This window comes from Malus sylvestris, chromosome 6 (assembly GCF_916048215.2).
Source record: "Malus sylvestris chromosome 6, drMalSylv7.2, whole genome shotgun sequence".
Taxonomy (NCBI): Eukaryota; Viridiplantae; Streptophyta; class Magnoliopsida; order Rosales; family Rosaceae; genus Malus; species Malus sylvestris.
This window is the reverse complement of record NC_062265.1, coordinates 30868530-30890110: the sequence shown is the minus strand read 5'-3', so window position 1 is coordinate 30890110 and position 21581 is coordinate 30868530. Positions and strand designations below refer to the sequence as shown.

At 36.8% G+C, this 21581-nt stretch overlaps 2 protein-coding genes and 1 long non-coding RNA gene across 4 annotated transcripts; 2 read left to right on the top strand and 1 right to left on the bottom strand.

The window, feature by feature from the left end:
* Positions 1 to 3017: 3017 nt before the first annotated feature.
* On the top strand, positions 3018 to 19862 carry LOC126625971 (protein NUCLEAR FUSION DEFECTIVE 4-like). 2 transcript variants are annotated; one of them, XM_050295110.1, is made up of 3 exons: positions 3018 to 3620; positions 4895 to 6024; positions 19831 to 19862. In XM_050295110.1, exons 1-3 carry the CDS (start codon positions 3033 to 3035, stop codon positions 19832 to 19834), a joined length of 1722 nt encoding a protein of 573 aa, XP_050151067.1. In that variant the 5' UTR covers positions 3018 to 3032; the 3' UTR covers positions 19835 to 19862. The 2 variants fall into 2 exon arrangements, with proteins under 2 accessions (XP_050151067.1, XP_050151066.1); XM_050295109.1 differs by lacking the exon at positions 19831 to 19862 and having other exon boundaries at positions 3026 to 3620; positions 4895 to 6291.
* On the bottom strand, positions 9288 to 13292 carry LOC126625979 (uncharacterized). Its single transcript, XR_007624549.1, has 2 exons — positions 12995 to 13292; positions 9288 to 9430 (listed from the first exon to the last, which is right to left on the bottom strand). It is a non-coding gene; the product is annotated as an uncharacterized LOC126625979 (long non-coding RNA).
* LOC126625973 (protein NUCLEAR FUSION DEFECTIVE 4-like) lies at positions 16766 to 19834 on the top strand. The gene is made up of 2 exons (XM_050295112.1): positions 16766 to 17241; positions 18713 to 19834. Exons 1-2 carry the CDS (start codon positions 16777 to 16779, stop codon positions 19832 to 19834), a joined length of 1587 nt encoding a protein of 528 aa, XP_050151069.1. The 5' UTR covers positions 16766 to 16776.
* Positions 19863 to 21581: the final 1719 nt, after the last annotated feature.

Here is a 21581-nt window from a genome sequence, read left to right as displayed (position 1 = left end):
AGAAAAACTTTATTACAGTGGATCCCTTTTGTCAAGTTTTGGGTCATAGTCAGCCCAAATCCGTGTTGGGACATGATTATTTGACGCAATATTGTCCCATGTTCTTAGATGTATTCGGGCCCCGTAATCTTAGTATTATTCTTATTTATTTTTATTTTTATTTTTGAGAAAAACGGTAATGGTTTTATTCATAATATTAGGAAAGCATATAATTCTCAAGGAGGACGTCTTGAATTAACTTTGGGGCTTTTCAAACCAACAATTAGCAAAATTGGAAAATAAGACCAACTTAACCATTCTATGCGCTGCTACATTGACGGATCTACAAATATGACACAGACTAGTTTAATAGCATCAATCAACAAACCAATAGCGGATGCAAACTTCCGACAGCTTTGACCACCTGTAGTGCATCACATCCAAAATAATTTGCTGCCAACTTCGTTGCAAAGCCAAACCGACACCATCTCGTGCAACTAGAACCTCAACTGTCTTAGGATTAGTCACGTGAGATATTTTACGAGCAAAATCTTCAGCATAGCTACCTACTTTGTTGCGAAATATCACGCGGACACCGCCAGAATTTATAGTAGCACAGAAAGCACCGTCAACGACTTGATCCAACACGATGAACGAGGAAGCCAACGAGAGGGAGACTGAAGAAAGGCCTGCAAGTTGACTCACTAGTGTTTGAGTTCTCCACCTTGTCGTCCCACAGAAGAGAATTCCTAGCTCGCCATATTTGTTAATAAGCATCAAGAGAGAATCGAACTAACCAGATGAGTGAGCAGCAACACATTGATTAATTACTGGTTTGGTACTGAGGTGCTTTTATAAAAAGTGAGCATAAAAAAAGCTAAGCTCGAAAATATGGTTGGTAAACACTTAAAAACAACTTATTTTCACAGTTTTGGGTGAAAAAAAGCTGAAAACGTTAAGCAGCAAAAATGAGCGTATTCTCACAGCACATCAGAAGCAGTTTTTTTTTTCAAAGCACATCAATACCAAACCAGCATTAAGGCAATCACGAAACGAAGAAGTTATTACAACATCTCTAGTACCAGTTTCGATATTGGAGGAGAAAAATACAACACGTACAAATGGACAAGCACTAAACACATATTTTTCTTCACTTTATGTGTGAATGTGCGGTTTTAAGCTCGGCTTAATTGGATGCAAATTCGATACTTAATTACAATGACTAGGTTAGTTTGGGAGAAACATATAACTGATTTTTTTGTATAAAGCACTTCAAATACTTTTGAAACCCAAAAATATTTTCTCTAAAAACGCTTTCAGTCATTTTAAAAGCACATCCGAACAAGCCTATGTTTTTTTGTTAAAACAAAAAACAAATAGAGAAATTCTTAGGGCCGTCACCCACAAGCGAGCGGGCTAGTTGCATGAAGTTGACCACTCGAACATGGACGGCAGATTGATGCATGGTTTAGGTACCAGCAGGCCAACATCATTATTAAAGTGGTTACTATTGTTAGGGCTTAATCATTGGCAAGGTGTCGTATGACTTACAACATGTAATCTAGCGTACAATATCAAGCATGATTGTAGCTCCTTTTACATTCCAATCCAATCCATCGTAGATTTATAAAAATGGGAACTTTAACGAAAAGCACCCGGTACTGTTCACTTTAACGAAAAACCACATTTTTACACTAAAAAGTCAATCCTGGTACTATTCACTTTACCCTTTATTTTGTTCTTATCATTAAAACTCAAAGTTTTCAAGCCATTTTCATTAGTTTTCCTTACATGAGTATTGCCGTTTGACAAATAAATCCAAGGTATTTCAAAGAAGGCTATAAAGGTTCTGCCGTTTTAGAGAAGGCTATTTTTTTGCTATGCTCCTAAAACTCAAGTTTAATCTTACTTTTATTTTCATAAAGTGTATTTGCGTCACTTTGTCTCTGAAATTTGATTTTCGTCTTATTTCGTCACATTCCGTCAATTTCGTTAAAAAAACTGTTAAGTTTGTGACATGACATTAGGGAAGCCCACTTACATGCTAACATGTGTTTGCCACATCAACTTAAAAAGAGATTTAATATTTGGAAAATGTAAAAACCATTAAAAACATTAAAAGTTTCATGAACAAAATAACGCAAATTTCGTTTCAGAAAATAAACTAAATTGAACTAGAGTTTCAAGGGGCATAACCAAAAATATGCCTTAGAGAATCAGTGACACGTGGTCTGCTGCTTACTTGGCATAATTGGAGGATCATTTTTAATTTGTGGAAAAAGATAAATGAAATTAATTAATCAATATGGTAATTTCATGTGATGAGTTGAAGCTAAGGCAATCATACTTCATACTTGTCCCTACAAGAGAAGGAATCTTAGCTCCCATTTTTGGTGCGCAATATTAGACAAAACGACACAAAGAAATGAATTATGCAAACGTAAACCTACCAAAAGATGCTTAATCATTTGGGTAACGTTATAACATTACACGTTTTTCCTTCAGAAAAAAAAAAGAACGAAAGAATAAATAGTGATTGTGATGCATTAGTTTTCATCCTAGTGGTTGTCAATGAAACTCATGCATTAAAAAAAATTATAGGTATTTGACTCCATCTTTGTTTGTCGTAAAAAAGACAGATAGAAAGTAAGGAGTCAAATGACTTAGCTGATTCGTCAATTATGACATCTCTCTTGGAGAAAACATTGATGTTTTTAGTCCTGGTTGACCTATTTGGCATTTCTTTAGAGATGTTCTTAGAATATATAATTTGTATGGTTGAATGTTGATAGTTTCCGATCTTATCATTCTAATACTAGTGCATCATATACACAATCAACGGATTTTATAAAACCCCGTCAAACGCATCACAAATAATAATTTTCTAGCCATTTATCTGAGTCGAACTCAAAATCTCAAATTATTATTCAACAGTAAAGGATAGAAAAGATTAGGATGAACCTTTATTGCGGTTGATAAGAAAATCAACAGAGTTGGGCAAAATCCGAAAAACAGGCTGTGACAAAATGTGTGGTGGTAATCTTGAAATTTTGATGTTTGTTCCGCACCAAAATCGGAAAATAATTATCCACAAACCCAATAAATTGGGAACCCAAAACAAAAAAAATATCAGATTTCGTTTCCCCAAAACGAAGAATAACTGTGAGCAGAAAAATATGGCCAAGACGGAGAGGCTGAGTGGCAGCAAGTGGACAGCCACGGCGGCGAGCATATTGATCCAGTGCGCCGGCGGATCTTCCTACGCATTCAGCGTCTACTCCTCGGAGCTTAAGTCGAGCCAGGGCTACGACCAATCGACGCTGGACACGGTGTCCGTCTTCAAAGACATAGGTGCCAACGTCGGCGTCTTATCCGGGATTTTGTACTCTGCGGTGGCGCTTGACCGCCGCCGAATTGGGGGGCCCTGGGTGGTGCACGTGGCGGGGGCAATCCAGTGCTTCGTGGGGTACTTTTTCCTGTGGGCTGCGGTCACCGGATTGGTGGAGACGCCGCCGGTCGCGGTGGTTTGCTTGTTCATGTTCCTTGCTGCTCACGCCCAGACTTTCTTCAACACCGCTAACGTGGTGACTGGGGTCCACAACTTCTCTGATTACGGTGGGACCATCGTTGGCATCATGAAGGTAAGACAGATACATTTCATATGTATTAATGCTTATCACTGGATACCTACTCTTCCTCCTACGACGTCGTTTTTGGTTGCCTTGTCGCATTGTTCATCTCATGATTTTACTCACTATTATACTTGCCACATTGCACGTCACATGTTTGACTTATAGACTTCTATGAAATAATGTAGAACTTTTTACAAAAAAATTTCACCAAAAGGACGGTAAATCGACAAGGGTTTTTATCATAAATGGTTTCTGAAATTGACCTAAGTCTTCATCTTGGTTTGTGAAATTAAAAATCGACCAATGTCTTCCCTGAAATTGGTTGTCACAAATCAGTATGATCATTCTGTTATAATTTCGTCAAAAACTCTATTAATTGATTGATCAAAAAGACCAATTGATTTGTGACAACCAATTTCAGAAATGATATTGATTGAGTTTCAATTTCAATGACCAAAACAAAGATTTTGGTCAATTTCAAAGACATATGCAATAAAAACCTAATCGACAAAACCATGGCATTAAATAAACACTAATATATGTGTAATTTGTCACTTTCATGTACTTTTTGTGACAAAAAAGTTATAATTTTTTATTGGAGTCGTAATAAGTTAGATATGTGCATTTTACCAATTTTTTTTTAGAAATTTTAACGAAAAATTTTTGATACTATTTATTTTAATGAAAAATTATATTTTTACATTAAAAAGTCAATTTGGTACTATTCAGTTTACCCTTTATTTTGTCTTTATCGTTAAAACTCAAAGTTTTCAAGCCATTTTCATTAGTTTTTTTTTTTTTTTCAAAAGATGTCTTGTGTTTGAATTTGATGATTAGTTCTATTTTTTTGGAAACTTTAATGAAAAACTATTGGTACTGTTCATTTTAACGGAAAAACTATATTTTTATACTAAAAAGTCAATCTTGGTACTATTTAGTTTACCATTTATTTTGTCCTTATTTTTAAAACTCAAAGTTTTCAAGTCGTTTTCATTACTTTTCCTATTTTTTTTTTTTTCAAAAGATGTCTTGCGTTTGAATTTGAAGATTAGTTATATTTCTTTTTCCATAAACATGGTTTTGTATTTTATGAAGATATGATGAGTGTGTATTTCTTAAAAAAGTGTTTGGATTGTTGCATATGTGGATTCGGCTAGTAAACTAGGGCAGTGTGCTCGCCCCTGACAAGCGAGTTTGATTCCTCTCTTCGCAGATTAGATTATCGTCTTGTGAAAAAGGAAAAACATGTTATTTTCAGATTATTATGATTATTTTTTGGGCAGGGATTTCTTGGTTTAAGCTCAGCAATTCTAGTCCAAGTCTATGACACATTCTGCCAAGGCAAACCCAGCACCTTCATTCTCCTGCTGGCATTGTTGCCCACATGTGTCTCCATCTTGTTCATGCCTTGGGTCAGAATCTATGAAGCTGGTAGAACTGCTATTGACAAAAAGTACTTAAACATCTTCTCTGCTTTTGCTCTCCTCACAGCTGCTTATCTCATGGTCCTAATCATACTCCGAAACATCTTCACTTTCCCATCGTGGGCAAGCGCTCTCACACTTACAGTACTTCTTCTGTCTTTGCTTGTTTCACCCTTTGGAATCGCCATCAAAGCACAAAACTTGCAACCCAAGAAAGACCTTGAGACACTCGACGATCCTTTACTTGAAAACCCCGAGCCAGCTTTAGCAGCCTCCAAATCCTCATCATCAGAAAACCTTACAGATCATGAAGATATGAATTTACTGAAAGCTATGAGTTGTGCCGATTTCTGGTTATTGTTTATTGCTATGGTTTGTGGGATGGGGTCTGGATTGGCCACCATAAACAACATGAGCCAAATCGGGCAATCTCTTGGCTACACAACAGTTGAGATCAATTCCCTTGTTTCTCTATGGAGCATATGGAATTTTCTAGGCCGGTTTGGGGGTGGGTTTATCTCAGATTACTTGCTGCATAACAAAGGATGGGCAAGGCCATTGCTGATGGCTGCCACACTAGCAACCATGGCAGCCGGCCACATTGTGATTGCATCTGGCTTTTCCAGGAATTTGTACGTGGGTTCGATCCTAGTTGGGATTTGCTATGGCTCACAGTGGTCACTTATGCCCACAATCACTTCTGAGATCTTTGGGATAAGACACATGGGGACTATTTTCAACACCATTGCCGTAGCCAGTCCTGTTGGTTCTTATATTTTCTCCGTCAGAGTAATCGGGTTCATATACGATAAAGAAGCTTCCGGCGGAAACGATGATTCCTGCAGCGGCACTCGCTGCTTCATGCTGTCGTTTTTCATCATGGCCTCTGTTGCTTTCCTCGGGTTTCTTGTTGCTCTTGCTTTGTTCTTTCGGACGAGGAGATTCTATGACTCGATCGTGCTCAGAAGACTGCGCCATTCTTCTCCGAGGTAGCGAGTGAATGTGAGCACTTTGTGCAGAGACCAAAGCGGTATTGCAGTTTGAGGTAGTGAGCTCTCTTCAGGAGTGGGTTTGGTTTCAATCGGTTTGGGTTTTTTGCCAAAAGCAAAAATCGAACTGAAATTGCTATTTGATTTGGTTTTTTTATTCGATTCAATTTAATTTTGGTTCATTTATTTCGGTCCCTTTTTTTTTCTAATGTAACTTTTCCTTTATTAAAAAAACAGTAATACTATTCATACTATATTTTTGTACCATATTTTCATACCATTTTAGGTGGCATTTGATATGGACATTCACATCATTTGAATTAATCAGATTTTTAAATTTAGTTTATTATTTAATAAAGTAATAATTAATAAAAACTAGTTAATTAAATAATGATTATGATATACGAGAAGTTTTTCTTCTTCATTTCCTTAGGATTTGCAAATTTTTCAAATGATGCAGCTGTTCACATCAGATGCCACCTAAGGTAGTATAAAAATATGGTATGAATAACATTTTTCTTAAAAAAAATGAAAAGACAGAGCCCAACAATCACTTCACTAATCCAACCCAGGTTAGACTATATATTGGTACAAAACCAACAATGACTAGAAACACTGAATTCAATTTTCTTTATTCTGCTTTTCCTGATTTTCTTAGCAACCAAACAAAGCCCACAATATAAATGATCCATTCGATTCGGAAATTACCTGAGAGAGATCGGAAAATCCACATTAGAATCTTCCGATATGGAGGGTGTTCCGATTAGAAAAGGGCGAGTGGGTCTGATTCGGAGGAAAAGAGGAAGAAAGCACAATGATGTTTCATTGGTTGAGGAAGGGAAGGTTATAGGGTTGTGAATAAAAACGACGTCGTAATATATGAGGGGTTATGTTAGTGCGCAAAGCAATGTTGTTTTACTACCTCTGTTTGGTTAGGTATTTAGTTTTTTTTTTTTTGGGTAAAAAGGAAAATACATTACCACAAGAAGCAAACAAACTTTCAAACTATACAACCAAAGGTCCAAAGACAAAAGTACATAGACAAGCAAAATGGACCAGCCAAGCAAACCAAAGCAAAGCCCAGCCAACAACGTGGGCTAAAACCAGAAAAAAAACTAAAGAAGAAGAATTCCAGCTACTAGAAGAAAGAAGCCCGTGAAAATCCACGAGCAACACTGTCAGCAAAGGCAGACATAGAGAAGGTGATGGTGTCGAGAACACCCGAGCTTGTGCAAGCACCAAAACTCTACACACCATCTCAATAAAGCATGACTGCAGATTGGAGTATGGATGAACAAGGAGGAGGGATGCCAGTGAGATAAGAAGAAAAAAACAAAACCAAAAAGAGAGCAGGGGAAAACACAGCCGAAGGTAGGAAGAGGAGACAAAGAAAGGAATGGGAGAACGGCTAACCAACCCCAGCCGAAGTTAGTTATTTAGTGTGGATTTTCGACTTCAGTTTAGTATTTAGTTTTTAATTTGATCCAATTTTTTTTCAATTTGATATTTAGTTCGGATTTTTTTTTTATTCTCGGTTATTCGAACCCACCCATAGGTGTACAATTATTCTTTTACATGTATAAAAAAGTTGGTTCCAATTTTTTATGAAGGGAGAGTTTTCTGTCATATTGTTCATATATGTGTGTAAATTACGATCATTTATTTTGTTTTGATAATCCGGGAAGTTCACTTTAATTTTGCGTGCAAGTTTTGTTTATTTATACAAATCTTTTTAGTTAAACGAACATTTGGCTTCTTGTATGAGTGAGCACCTATGGTGTGACCAATTGATGGTACTCTCACTCTAACACGTTTCTCTTTATTAATACTATATTTTATTTCATGAAAGTATCCCTCAGGAATAACTTTCATGTAACACAAATGCTATTATAGAGGTTTTCAAGCAAATCATTCGTTTTCATGTGAAAAAGTTAACGCTCATAATGATGTTTGATTGGCTCGAAAAACTATCATATTGTATTACGAGAAAAAAAAACAAAAATGAAAATCACACAATTAAATAGTTAAATGGTTTTGCTTTTGAGTGATTTGCTTACAGAAAAGATACGCTCGTCTCTCCATGCTTGGCATTATCCATGCTCTATTTTCTTTCTCTACATTTCCCTTCTTTTTTGTTAGGATTTGGATATTCTAAATGGAATAATTTTAGTTACTTAGTATTACAATATAGTGGTATTCCTCTTCATTTATAAGTAAGAGGTTTTAGGTTTGCTTCTCTTAAAAGGCGGACATTATTACTAGTCTATTGTGAGACTAAACCCACCTCATCCTCTTCGTGTAGATAGTATCGTTTGTTCAGAAAGAGGAAGAAAAAAATAGCAAATAATTTTCAATTGTGTTGTTGACATAAAAGTATTCCAAACTAACTACGCATCGTTACTGCCACTTAGTACTACGGTGTAATATTATATCTCTTCACTTGTAAGTGGGTGATCTTAGGTTCAATTCTCACCAAATGCGAGTTTGAACTACATTATTGCTAACTCATTGGAAGACTAAACTCATCCCTTATATCTAAGTATAGATAATATTATTTGTTAAAAAAAAAAACTACGCATTGTTACTTAGAAGTTAGAAATAAAATCGTGGCATTCACGATGCATTAGTTTCTGTAAGCTTCCATAATCAGTCTCTTATCTTTATCTTAATTATTTTTCCACCTCAACTCGTCGTCATCCTCATAATATATCATATGTTATTCAATTGTTAAAGGCTAATTATATTAACACGACACAAATTGTTGAATAAACCTCACATACTTAATACACCTTATATTTACTTTTTCACTTAAAATTTATCTTAATACACCCCACATATTTTTCCATAATACCCCCACAATACACCCCACATTCTCAATATACATCTTATATTTTGTACATACACCCCACATTTCTCAAATCTTATAACACTCATTTTTAATTTTCAGGGATTGAATCTAACCATTTGAATGTTTAATTTTTCGAAATATTTCAAATCATCTGAACGTTCAGTTTGCCGAATGATTTCAAAATGATGATTTGAAATCATCTTAGTATAGTTTGAAATCATCTTATTCAACTTCTAAAAAGCCTTAAAAAATTGACTTGTGGTGCTGAGTCTTTCCGAGTAAAAAAAAAAAAGACTCTCTCGTTAGTGCTAACAAATAATGCTTCTATATATATTTCACAAGTCTTTAGACTTAACCTTAAAAAATTGACTTGTGGTGCTGTGTCTTTCCGAGTAAAAAAAAAAAGACTCTCTCGTTAGTGCTAACAAATAATGCTTCTATATATATTTCACAAGTCTTTAGACTTAATCTTGAACAAAATAAATAGAGACCCTCTCTCTGCTAATGATCCAAGTGTAGAAGTTTGTTTATACCATATTTAGGGTCTCATATTTAGACCTCGTATAAATATTCGAATGACTTAAATGTAATTATGTAATAAAAAAATAGACAAATATGTAATTAAGGGAGGAGTCCTTATTCTATAAAAGGCCTCCTCACCCTCACAAATGGGAAGCCTCTCCTATCTAGAGCAAAGCTCTCACACTCTCTCCCTCACAAATACTCTTAGATAAATACAATCAGTGTGGACGTAGCCCAAATTTTGGGGTGAACCACGATACATCTTGTGTTATTTACATTTTTTGCAGATTCACGGTTGGATTTACGTTGTTCCAAGACCTCCGATTTTGTGTATCAACATTTGACGCCGTCTGTGGAAATCGACACAAAAAGTTATGTCGGTTCTCTTTCATTTTTTCACCTCCACCGTGAATCTGCAAAACCCACACAGAGACACAGACACAGGGCTCTCTAAAACTTCCAATTTATAGAGCTGTTTCGTCTTCCTGTTTCCCTCTCCCAAAATCTCTTTCCGTCCACACCTCCATCAAGTTCACCCCAATCTCTACCACCGCCACCATCATCGCCGTCCATGTCGTCGATGACCAATATCACTCACCCCCGCCAACAGATCAACAGCCAGATCCCAATAAGGTCCAGCGACGTGGCACGTGCGAGGAGTTTGCGCGTCCCAGACTCTGTGCGTCCATCACGAACGCTGCAGTTCACTGTCACGTACCACTGGACCATCCCACGCTGCCGCTCACGCCTTCTCGGTGCCTCCCAGTCATGAGATCCTCAGCCACGTCAGCAGTCCAGCAAGACTTGATGGAGAAATTCGTAAAGCTCAAAGATCTGGGTATGCTCTGCCAGAAAGCTCTATTCCTCCGTCTGGGAAGTCGGGCAAATGAACAAAGCCGGCGGTCGACTCCGCCGCAAGCAGCAAAGGAGAAATGGGGTCGGAAGTTCCAGGCATCTGGTGGAAGTTGAGAGTCCTGTTGGCTCACTTCGTGACTAACCAGCAAGTACATGAAGCTTGAGAAGGCTTGTATCAGCACCGCCGATACAGCACCATCAATCAGTTGAGAGTAATGGTTGCGCTCTCCAACCCCAATCTCCTGCTACTTGTAGCTCATTGGAGATTAAGAAGTCGCCCATCCTTCCCTTATTAACACAAGTAATCAGAACGGCTGATCCATTGAAGTCGCCCATCTTTCGATCCCTTTCGCGTCGACGACCCCTCTGCCATGGAGTTCAAGATGGAGATGCTTGGGTCCGTGGTTGTAAATTTGCCATAAAGTTATTCCTTGAATATGTTTAAAGAGCGATTGAATTGATAGAAAGCAACTTGGGTGTTGGTGTCAGATTTAAGTTTGAAGCTTTGGTGTAGCATCAAATACAAGATCTCGAAGAAGTTTCGATCAGAGATCTGGATTGCGCAGCCGAGATTCCATAGTGAGTTCTAATGTTTCTACGGGATCTAAAAACACCATCCAAACACGGGCTAGCACAACCTAGAATCTCTCTGCTGCTTTTGATTTTCCGAGCTTCCCTTCACACCCAAGAGGAAGACACTACCTGTTTGGCACCGGAAAGAAGAGTTCTTGCAAGCTTTCAAGGCCAGCCAGTCTTCATGTGATAAGTTTAGTATACTCAACAATCGAGGTGATAACTGGAAAAGTCCTCCATGTGCAAAACCCACCGTAGGCCAGCTCACTGCTTTGTTACTTTGAGCTGTCATCCGGAGCTTTACCCAGCAACCAGGGGATAAGTTCAGAATACTCAACAATATTTTGACAGGTCGGGAAAGCAATAAACAAAAGCAAATAGTCGTGGCTATCATGGCAATGATGGACTACTTTATTGGGTACATGGAAAAGGAAAAACGTTCGGGCCCAACCTACACCTCTGGGGATAACACTAGAATTCTTTTTCACTAAAAATGGTGTTGTGGGGGAAATGACCATGCAGCAGAAAAAGAAAGTAGAAATGGAGTGGGAGAAATAAAGAGAAAGTAAAAGGGAGGCACATGGGGACACTGCAAAAGCAAAGAATAAACATCCCACCAGAATGATGTGATTTACTTTTCTTGTTTTTTGTATAGTGTAATTTATTTTCCGTATCTTTCGGAGACATTTGTATAAATCTCATCAGAGGGTAATATGTATAAACCCTATCAGAGGGTAATTAAAAAAAAATGACAAAGCCCAAAATAAATGGGTTGGAATGTTGTGTAGAGAGCGAAGGCCCATAAGCCTGAAATAGCACCAACCAGGTGATCAAAAGTACGCCTAGTACTCCACAATTATTCGGCAATCCGCCGCTATTACAACCAACCAGGTGATCAAAAGTACGCCCAGTACTCCAAAATTATTCGGCAACCTGCCGCTATTACCACCAACCAGGTGATGAAATGTACAACCCGTACTCTAATATCATTTGGCAACTGGCCATTCATACCACCAACCAGGTGATGAAATGTACAACTCGTACTCTCCTTCATTCCACCAACCAGGTGATCAGAAGTACGCCCAGTACTCCAAATTATACATGAGCATTACTCATGTCATTCATACATAAACATTCATGAGCATCACTCATGACAATCATACATAAACATTCATGACCATCATTCATGTCAACATTCATGAGCATTACTCATGTTAACATTCATGAGCATCACTCATGACAACATTCATGAGCATCACTCATGTCAATCAACATAAACATTCATGAGTATCACTCATGTCAATCAGCTTCAAAAGCTTCATTTACAGAGTTCTAACTTCAAAAGCGTCATTTACAGAGCCCTAGCTTCAAAGCTTCACTTGCAAAGCTTCACCTACAAAGTTTTAGTGCAGGGTATACAAATACCGCATCCGAACAACCGCCACTTCGACCCATACATGGATTCAATTTGAAGTCTCCAGCCAACAGACTCTATTGATCGAAGACTTGGGGGACTACAATATGTACCACATATTGGGCCTCAACTGGGCCTCATGAAAAGTACTCGAATGACTTAACCCATTATTCATGTATTGAGGAGCGAGCCCTTATTTTATAAAAGGGACTCCCTCACTTTCATTAGAGAGCACTCATGAAAAATACTTGAGGGACTTAGCCCATCACTTATGTATTGAGGAGCGAGCCCTTATTTTATAAAAGAGACTCTCTCACCATCATTAGAGAGCATCGCCGCCTATTGAGCAACCGTATCGCCGCGAGCATCAACTTTAGCCCATCATTTATGTATTGAGGAACGAGCCCTTATTCTATAAAAGGGACTCCTTCACCATCATTAGAGAGCATCAACTCTAGCCCATCATTCATGTATTGAGGAGCGAGCCCTTATTCTATAAAAGGGACTCCCTCACCTTTAAACGCCGCAAGCCGAGCCAACCAAGGCAACATAAGCCACGAGCCGAGCAGCGTGTGCTATTTCTAGTTGAGCGTCATTTTAGATTGAGCACTGCCTCATATCGAGCATCAGTTCAAGACAGCATCTAGTTACTTCGGCCCACACATGGACTGAATTTCAAGTCTGCAGCTAAAAGACTATCTTGACTGAAGACTTAGAGGACTACTATTTATACCATATTTAGGGCCTCGTATTTAGACCTCGTATAAATATTCAAGGGACTTAAATGTAATTATGTAATAAAGGAAGGGGCAAATATGTAATTAAGGGAGGAGCCCTTATTTTATAAAAGAGCCTCCTCACCCTCACAAACGGGAAGCCTCTCCTATCTAGAGCAAAGCTCTCACACTCTCTCCCTCACAAATACTCTCAGATAAATACAATCAGTGTGGACGTAGCCCAAATCTTGGGGTGAACCACGATACATCTTGTGTTATTTACGTTTCTTGCAGATTCACGGTTGGATTTACGTTGTTCCAAGACCTCCGGTTTTGTGCATCAACAAAGTTAATTAATAAATCAAAACTAAATCGGTATTAGATTTCTTTAAATACATGTCATGTCTCTCCTCATTTTCCACTGATCATCTCCCAGTGACAAGAAAAGAAGAAGAAAAATGAAAGAAAAACTTGCGATGAGAAACGTACGTCAATCAAACGGCTAAAGATTGAGAGTAGGAGTTCATGTGGAGAATGGCTATCCTCAATTTGTAAAAGTAGTATATGACTCTAGTACTAATACGACTCATGTTACTGGGTACGCAAAATTAATATGAACCCTAAAAGATGAATATGAACATAGAAGTTTAAATAGTGCAGCAAACGCAAGATTAAATAATTATAGATGTCATCGAAATCACTAAAACAATGAAAAATGTGAAGTCTTACCTCATGTGAAGCTTCAGAAACATCGATTTCGTGTTCCATTTGTCAAAAACAATTTTTCTCAATCAACATGTTTGTAGTTTCATTGATTAGGGTTTTGTTCAACAATGGAGGATGAGAATGAGAGAGTTTTGATAGTTGAGAAGATAAATAATACTCTAAAAATGATTTGGGGTGTACTTATAAATTTTTATTTTTTTTAAATCTAAAATTGTCATTGCATAGTGGAGTAAATAAATCATTTAATATTAAATTTTAATATGGGGTGCATTCAACATTTTGTGGGGTATTGATATAAAAACCCTTGTTAAACCTAAATAAAATCATGATTGTTAGAATCAAATCTTCCCCACCTGCTTATATTATATATTATAATAAATAACATATATATATATATATACAGGCGTGCAATTGTGTTTAATTATATTTTCATCCTTTCCACCCGTCGTTTTAGAGTTAATTACAACATAAGATAACATAAAGAAAGAGCAAACCAGAAAGTGTATCGTCCTTCACTAGCTTTAAGTCGCAAGTGGAGTAGCTTTATAATAAATTACAATTTATTATTTAAACAGATCATCTTTAAAGGAAATATCAAATTATAAGAGTCAAATTACAATTGATGGTTGATACGACAATCTGAAGTCTTATGCCAAATTTTACAGTTTTCCTACTGAATTGTGAAATGTTATTTTATTATTTAAACAGAACTTTAAATGATTGTAATTATTAAAAAAATGTTGAAACAAAATTTTTATTGGTTAAAATGTTAGTGGAATGAGGGACTCACTATTATAATGAATTAAAAATAAATTTGACATTAATGTCAAATTTGACTCCAAACCACAAAGTCTTCAAATCCAATCAGCAAATAACATTTCAGTTAAAAAGACTTTTGATATCAAATATACACAATGACATTCCATCTAGGATTTTGATATTTCTTTTGGAGATGCTCTAATATCCTTATTTATATGAAGCAACTTTTTGTTTAATCATAACACATTTATGTAATGTTACCACTTCACTAAATTATAACACGTAAATTTCATTTGTTTCTTAGGAGTAAGACCTATTAATTATGTCGTCCACATTTCTCATAACACGTAAAATAATACACTAAGAGATCCCAACCTTCAATAAAATATTAGGATGTACCTTTGTTGCATTTAATAAGAAAGCAAAATGACTTTTTAGTTAAAATGATATCTGAAATTGATATAACTCTTCATGTTGGTCCCTAACATTAAAATCGATCGGCTAAATGAAAAGCAAGTGGAGGGATTATGGGATTATGGGACAAAACTACTCTCAATTTAACGGAGATTTTATGGAATGACCAAAATGATTGATGGTGGACATACTTATAAACCACTTCTATCGATTTTCAATGCCAAAAACCAAAATAAAAAGTTATGTCAATCTTACAACCATTTTTCACAAGAAAAGAACTGAAATTAGGTTGTCCCGATACCAAATCTTGAAAATTGATGTTTATTACAGATCAAACGCGGAAATTCGCAATTACTATCGACCCCGCCAAATGGGAACCCAACAACTTGAGTAATGTTATTCATATCATGTTTTTGTACCACATTTTCATACCACATTAGGTGACATTTGATGTGGACAGCCATATCATTTGAAATGATCAGATTTTTAAATTTAGTTCATTATTTAATAAACTAATAATTAAGAAAAACTAGTTAATTAAATGATGATTGTAGTATACGATGAGTCATTCTTTTTCATTTCCTTGGGTTTTGCAAATTTTTTAAATGATGTGGTTGTCTACATCAGATGCCACTTAAGGTAGTATAGAAATGTGGTATAAAAACATGGTATGAATAACATTACTCCAAAAACTTTAAATAAAAGAAGAGTAATATTATTCATACCATGTTTTTGTGGCCATGGGTCTGCTATCCCCAAAATATGTCTCCTTGGTGTCTCTTCGGTAATTTTGCAACACCTGTCCAACACTTAACAGAGAATTAACACTGTTAAGTCCCCTTAACAAACCTCCTCCTCTGTTATTTCTTCGTTTGCAACCATGGGTTAGAGAAAAACCGTTTTTTCAGTTTTCATTCTTGCCGTCTCCTTAAGAAATTGATATATATTGGAAACTCAAATTCTACAATTTCGGATTCAAACAGAATGTTTTCCAATCTTTCCAGTTGACCCAACCCATCCTGAGTTGCTTGACTGATTGCATCTTAATTTTATGTCAATTATGATAACAAAATTTTTTATTCCCTTCCAATTCACGAAAATTTGTGTTGCTTGAGAGAGATTAACGATAACCGAAAAATTGATTGATGGAGAGATAAAACGAGTTTGAAATTGAAATATTGAAAGATACAATGACTTGTTTTGACAAATTAGTTGAGATTAGCAGAGTGGACGTTCCTGGTGGCATGTGCTTGCAGCTGGTGGCCAAGCCATCTGAATCGAAATCGTCGTTTTGAATTGTGGGCCCTCGCTGGCAGCGGTGAGGTGTGGAGGAGTAGGTGGGGTCACATAGGTATATAAACACAACACTGCTTTGTTGATGATATGAAGAACAAGGCGGCCGGAAGATATGGAGGATGAGTCCATCAGAATGGTTCTGGTACCAGTGGGTGCCTTCAGAAGAGAGGACTTAAACGTTCGAACCAATAAAAAAAAGATTTAACAGTGGTAATTATCTATTAAGTGTTGGACAGGTGTCGTAATATTAAATAAGAGACATGAAGGAGACATATATTTTGGGGACAGCAGACTTGTGGCTTGTTTTTGTACCATATTTTCATATCATTTTAGGTGACATTTGATGTTGACAGCCACATCATTTGAATTAATCAAAAATTTAAATTTAGTTCATTATTTAATAAATTAATAATTAAGACAAACTAGTTAATTAAATGATGATTGTAATATATGATGAGTCTTTCTCCTTCATTTCCTTAGATTTTGCAAATTTTTTAAATGATGTAACTATCCACATCAGATACCACTTAAGATGTATAAAAACATGAATATCGTAAAAGAAAAAAGAAAACAGATTTCATTTCCTCAATATATACACCTTAAAACAACTGCAAGTCTGCAAACTAAAAATGGCAGCGATGGAGATGCTGAGCAGCAGCAAGTGGAAAGCCACGGCGGCAAGTATATGGATTCAGTGCGCTGGAGGCGCTTCCTACGCCTTCGGCATATATTCCTCTGCGCTCAAGTCGAGCCAGGGCTACGATCAATCGACGCTCGACATGGTGTCCGTCTTCAAGGACATAGGTGCCAACGCCGGCGTCCTCTCGGGGATTCTGTACTCCGTGGTCGCATTCAACGGTCGCCGGATTGGTGGGCCGTGGGTGGTGCTCGTGGCGGGGGCTGTTCAGTGCTTCGTGGGGTACTTCTTCCTTTGGGCTGCCGTCACCGGATTGGTAGAGACTCCGCAGGTGGCGGTTGTGTGTTTGTTCATGTTCTTGGCTGCCCACTCTCAGACTTTCTTCAGCACCGCCAACGTGGTCACCGGGGTCAACAATTTCTCTGATTACAGTGGGACCATCGTTGGCATACTGAAGGTTAGAAACGGAAAACGATCATCGCCGAATTCTTTTCCCAAGAATTTGGGAATCCTGTGATCACGATCATTCATCGTATATTATGTGGTCAGAAATCATTGTAAATTTAAAATTAAATATCAATGGTACTTAACGAAACTGACTGCACGATGTACGATGAACGATCATAATCACATAATCCCTTTGATTCTTAGGAGAGGATCCTTTTCCATTAGAAATGAATAATATTTGACTTCATATAAAGAGTCATCCATCTTTCACTGAGAATTATTTAATCAAAATCGTTCATTCTCTTTGTTATTGTATATTTGTTTGATGCATGAATAACTAAATAATTTACAAATTAAATAGCACTTCTGCATTATAAAAACATAGTTTGCGTATGAGCATAAAGTCAGTTGAGCTGTTAAAAAAAAAATAAAAAAAGGTCAGTTGAGAAGTTGAGAAGAATAATGTGATCATTACATTACAATCGAGTTTGTTCCCTTGTTAAAGAAACCATATCATTTTCCGGCTAATGAAATGACTCTTACACTGTTTGGCTGAGGGAAATAAACTTGTATATTGGATAACAGTCAGAATTTATAGATTGACATGCACCAACTCCCTTATTTGGATTCATAAAATAGAAATCTAGAATTTCCGCATAAAAAAGGGAGTTTTAACGAAAAGCCTACGGTACTGTTCACTTTAACGAAAAACCACATTTTTACACTAAAAAGTCAAACCTGGTACTATTCAGTTTACCCTTTATTTTGTCCTTATCATTAAAATTCAAAGTTTTCAAGCTCTTTTCATTAGTTTTCCTTAAAAAAAAACTTGGAATTTAGGACCTCCAATTCCCAAGTTTAAATTCCATGTCATTTCCCAATTTCTACGATTGAGAGTTTAAAAATAACAAATTTCGTATTCAATTTCATTGTTCTTTTAACTATGTTTGGATGAGGGAAATAAACTTGGAATTTGGGTAAAAATCAGAATTTATAAATTGACATGCATTAATTCTTTTGTTTGGATTTATAAACATAGAAATTTAGAATTTATGCGTGGAAAAAAAAACTTGGAATTTGGGATCTCCAATTCCCAAGTTTAAATTTTATGTAAATAGGTATCATTTCCCAATTTATGATTGATGATTTAAAAATAACAAATTCCGTATTCAATTTCATTGTTCTTTTAGGTTAACCAAATAAGAAAATTCATAAATTCTAAAAAATAAAATCCCCTCATTTCAATTTGCATCATTTTAAAATTCTTTAGTAATCTTAAATTTCTTCATCCAAACATAGGTTAACCAAGAAAAAAATTTCACAAATTCTAGAAAATAAAATCCCGCAATTTCAATTTCCATTGTCTAAAATTCATTAGTAATTTTAACTTTCTTCATCCAAACATAGTGTAACACTATTTTCGACTTATTATTTTAAATCACAATGGCTTAGCTATGAACATACTTATGTGTTTCGGGCAGGGATTTCTTGGTCTGAGTTCAGCACTTCTTGTCCAAGTCTATGACACATTCTGCAAAGGCAACCCCAGCGCTTTCCTTCTCCTGCTGGCCTTGTTTCCCACGTCTGTCACCATCCTCTGCATGCCTTTGGTCAGAATCTATGAAGCTGGTGGAGCTGCTTCTGACAAAAAGTACTTAAACATCTTCTCTGCTTTTGCTCTCATCACTTCTGCTTATCTCATGGTCTTAATCATATTCCAAAACATCCTCACTTTCCCATCATGGGCGAGCATTCTCACATTCACAGCACTTCTTCTTGCTTTAATCGCCTCGCCCCTCGGAATCGCATTCAAAGCCCAAAACTTGCAACCCAAGAAACTCCTTGAGGCACTCGATGATCCTTTGCCAGAAAACCCTGAGCCAGTTTCAGCATCCTCTGAACTTCATGTATCAGATCATGAAGATATGAATCTATTGAGAGCTACGCGTTGTGTCGATTTTTGGTTGCTGTTTATTGCTATGGTATGTGGGATGGGGTCTGGATTGGCCACCATAAACAACATGAGCCAAATTGGGGAATCTCTTGGCTACAAAACAGTTGAGATCAATTCCTTGGTTTCTCTGTGGAGCATATGGAATTTTCTAGGCCGGTTTGGAGCCGGGTTTCTCTCGGATTACTTGCTGCATAAGAAAGGATGGGCAAGGCCATTTCTGATGGCTGTCACCCTAGCAATCATGGCAGCCGGCCACATTGTGATTGCATCTAGTTTTTCGGGGAATTTGTACGTGGGTTCAATCTTAGTTGGGATTTGCTATGGCTCACAGTGGTCACTTATGCCCACAATCACTTCTGAGATCTTTGGGATAAGACACATGGGGACTATTTTCAACACAATAGCCATAGCCAGTCCTGTTGGTTCTTATATTTTCTCCGTCAGAGTAATCGGGTTCATATATGATAGAGAAGCTTCCGGAGAAGATGATAACTCCTGCAGCGGCACTCGCTGCTTCATGCTGTCTTTTTTTATCATGGCTTCTGTTGCTTTCTTTGGGTTTCTTGTTGCTCTTGCCTTGTTCTTTCGGACGAGGAGATTCTATCACTCGATCGTGATGAAAAGACTGCAGCATTCTTCTCCGAGATAGTGAGTGAATGTGAGCATTTTGTACAGAGAATAACTTTCATGCAATATGGATATCATCGTGAAGATTTTCTAAGTAAATTATGCACGCATACAAATTAAAACACACATAATTTATTACAAGGTATTTTAAGAAAACACTAAAATGACAATCAAGTTATCAAATGATTAAATGCTTTTGAATTTATATTTGATCTTTGAAGGAATTTCTAAAAACGATCAATTTAGATTGTTAAAATACAATGTGAAATAAAATTTATACGTGTTTGGGTAGAAATATGACTCCTTGTATTAGGATTTGCTATGGCCCTAGATATTACAATATATAGGGTTATACCAATTCCTAATTAGGTAGAAATAATCCTAGACTCATTACAATGAAAAATTACATTCCTATGATATATGGGAGAATCACAGAGATGATTCCGAGTTAGTTAACTTAATCTAACACCCCCACCCATCCACCCTCGGCAAGCTAGACGAGCTTGACCGGACAAGTTTGGAGTAGAGAGTTGACAATGACGAGGTTGATGAACTTTTGTGAGGAGACCATCAGGTTGATCAGCGAAATATATATATATAGCCCATCCTATGACTGTTGAGAGCTACTTTTTTCATGAACAATGTGATAATCAAGCTCAATATGACGAGTGTGAGCATTATGAACAAGATTAGCAGCTAAGTAGGTGCCACTAAGATTATCACAGTGGAGCAGGACGAGAAAAGAAAGACAAACACCAAACTCACCAAGTAAAAAACAAAGTCAAGTTGTTTCAACACATGCATGCGCAAGTGAGCGATACTCATATTCCGCACTGAAGCGAGACACAATAGATTGCTTTTTAGAACACCACGAAATGAGATTGGATCCAAGGTGGATAAAACAGGCAATGGTTGATCGTCGTGTGTCAAGACACACAATCGGCACCAAAGTAAGCAGACAAAGTAGCAGAAAAAATGTGGGCGAAGATGGAGGCCGAAATCAAGATTAACTTTGACATAATGTAAAATGCGCTTAACAGCAATCAACATAGTAGCACGGGAAGAACTCATGTACTGAGCGACGGTGATCTATGAAATGATGTTCTAGAAACAAGTAAGGAACCATCAGTAGCAATAAGAGCAACTTTGGCAGCAAGAGGTGTGCAGGCGGGCTTGCAGCGAACTACTCCTTGTATTGCCAATTGATTTTATAGAACCCCAACTTTTTTCATGGTATCATAGCAAGTTGTCCTGCATGTGAAAGTTTAAAAATATGTCTTACACTGCAGATGGTATTGAAAACAACCCTAATAAGGTACAACGTGTATACAAGTTCAATGAACGTGTAACTAGGAAGCACAGAGATTCTTATCAAAATACGCAAAGTACAGTTTAAACAATCACAAGCAGAGATTTTGTGCTCACGGCACAAGTGACAGGAAGACTTGCAGTAAAGTCTTTTGATCTTTTGGCTCATGATGTCTTTGCCTTGATGCGTATATATTTTATGAGCAATTGAAATGAAATTTGGCCACAGTAATACGGTTTAATAAAATTCATCTCAACTTATAAATAAGAAGTTTGAAGTTTGATTTCTAAGAATGGATTAGAAAGTTTCTGCAATACGTGCTATATTTACGACGGAAAATAAATGCAGATAAGTTCACACATGCTGCACACTTAAAAAAAAAAAAAAAATAATAATAATAATAAATATATATATATATATATATATATATATATATAACTTAATGAATTATTGCATGTGC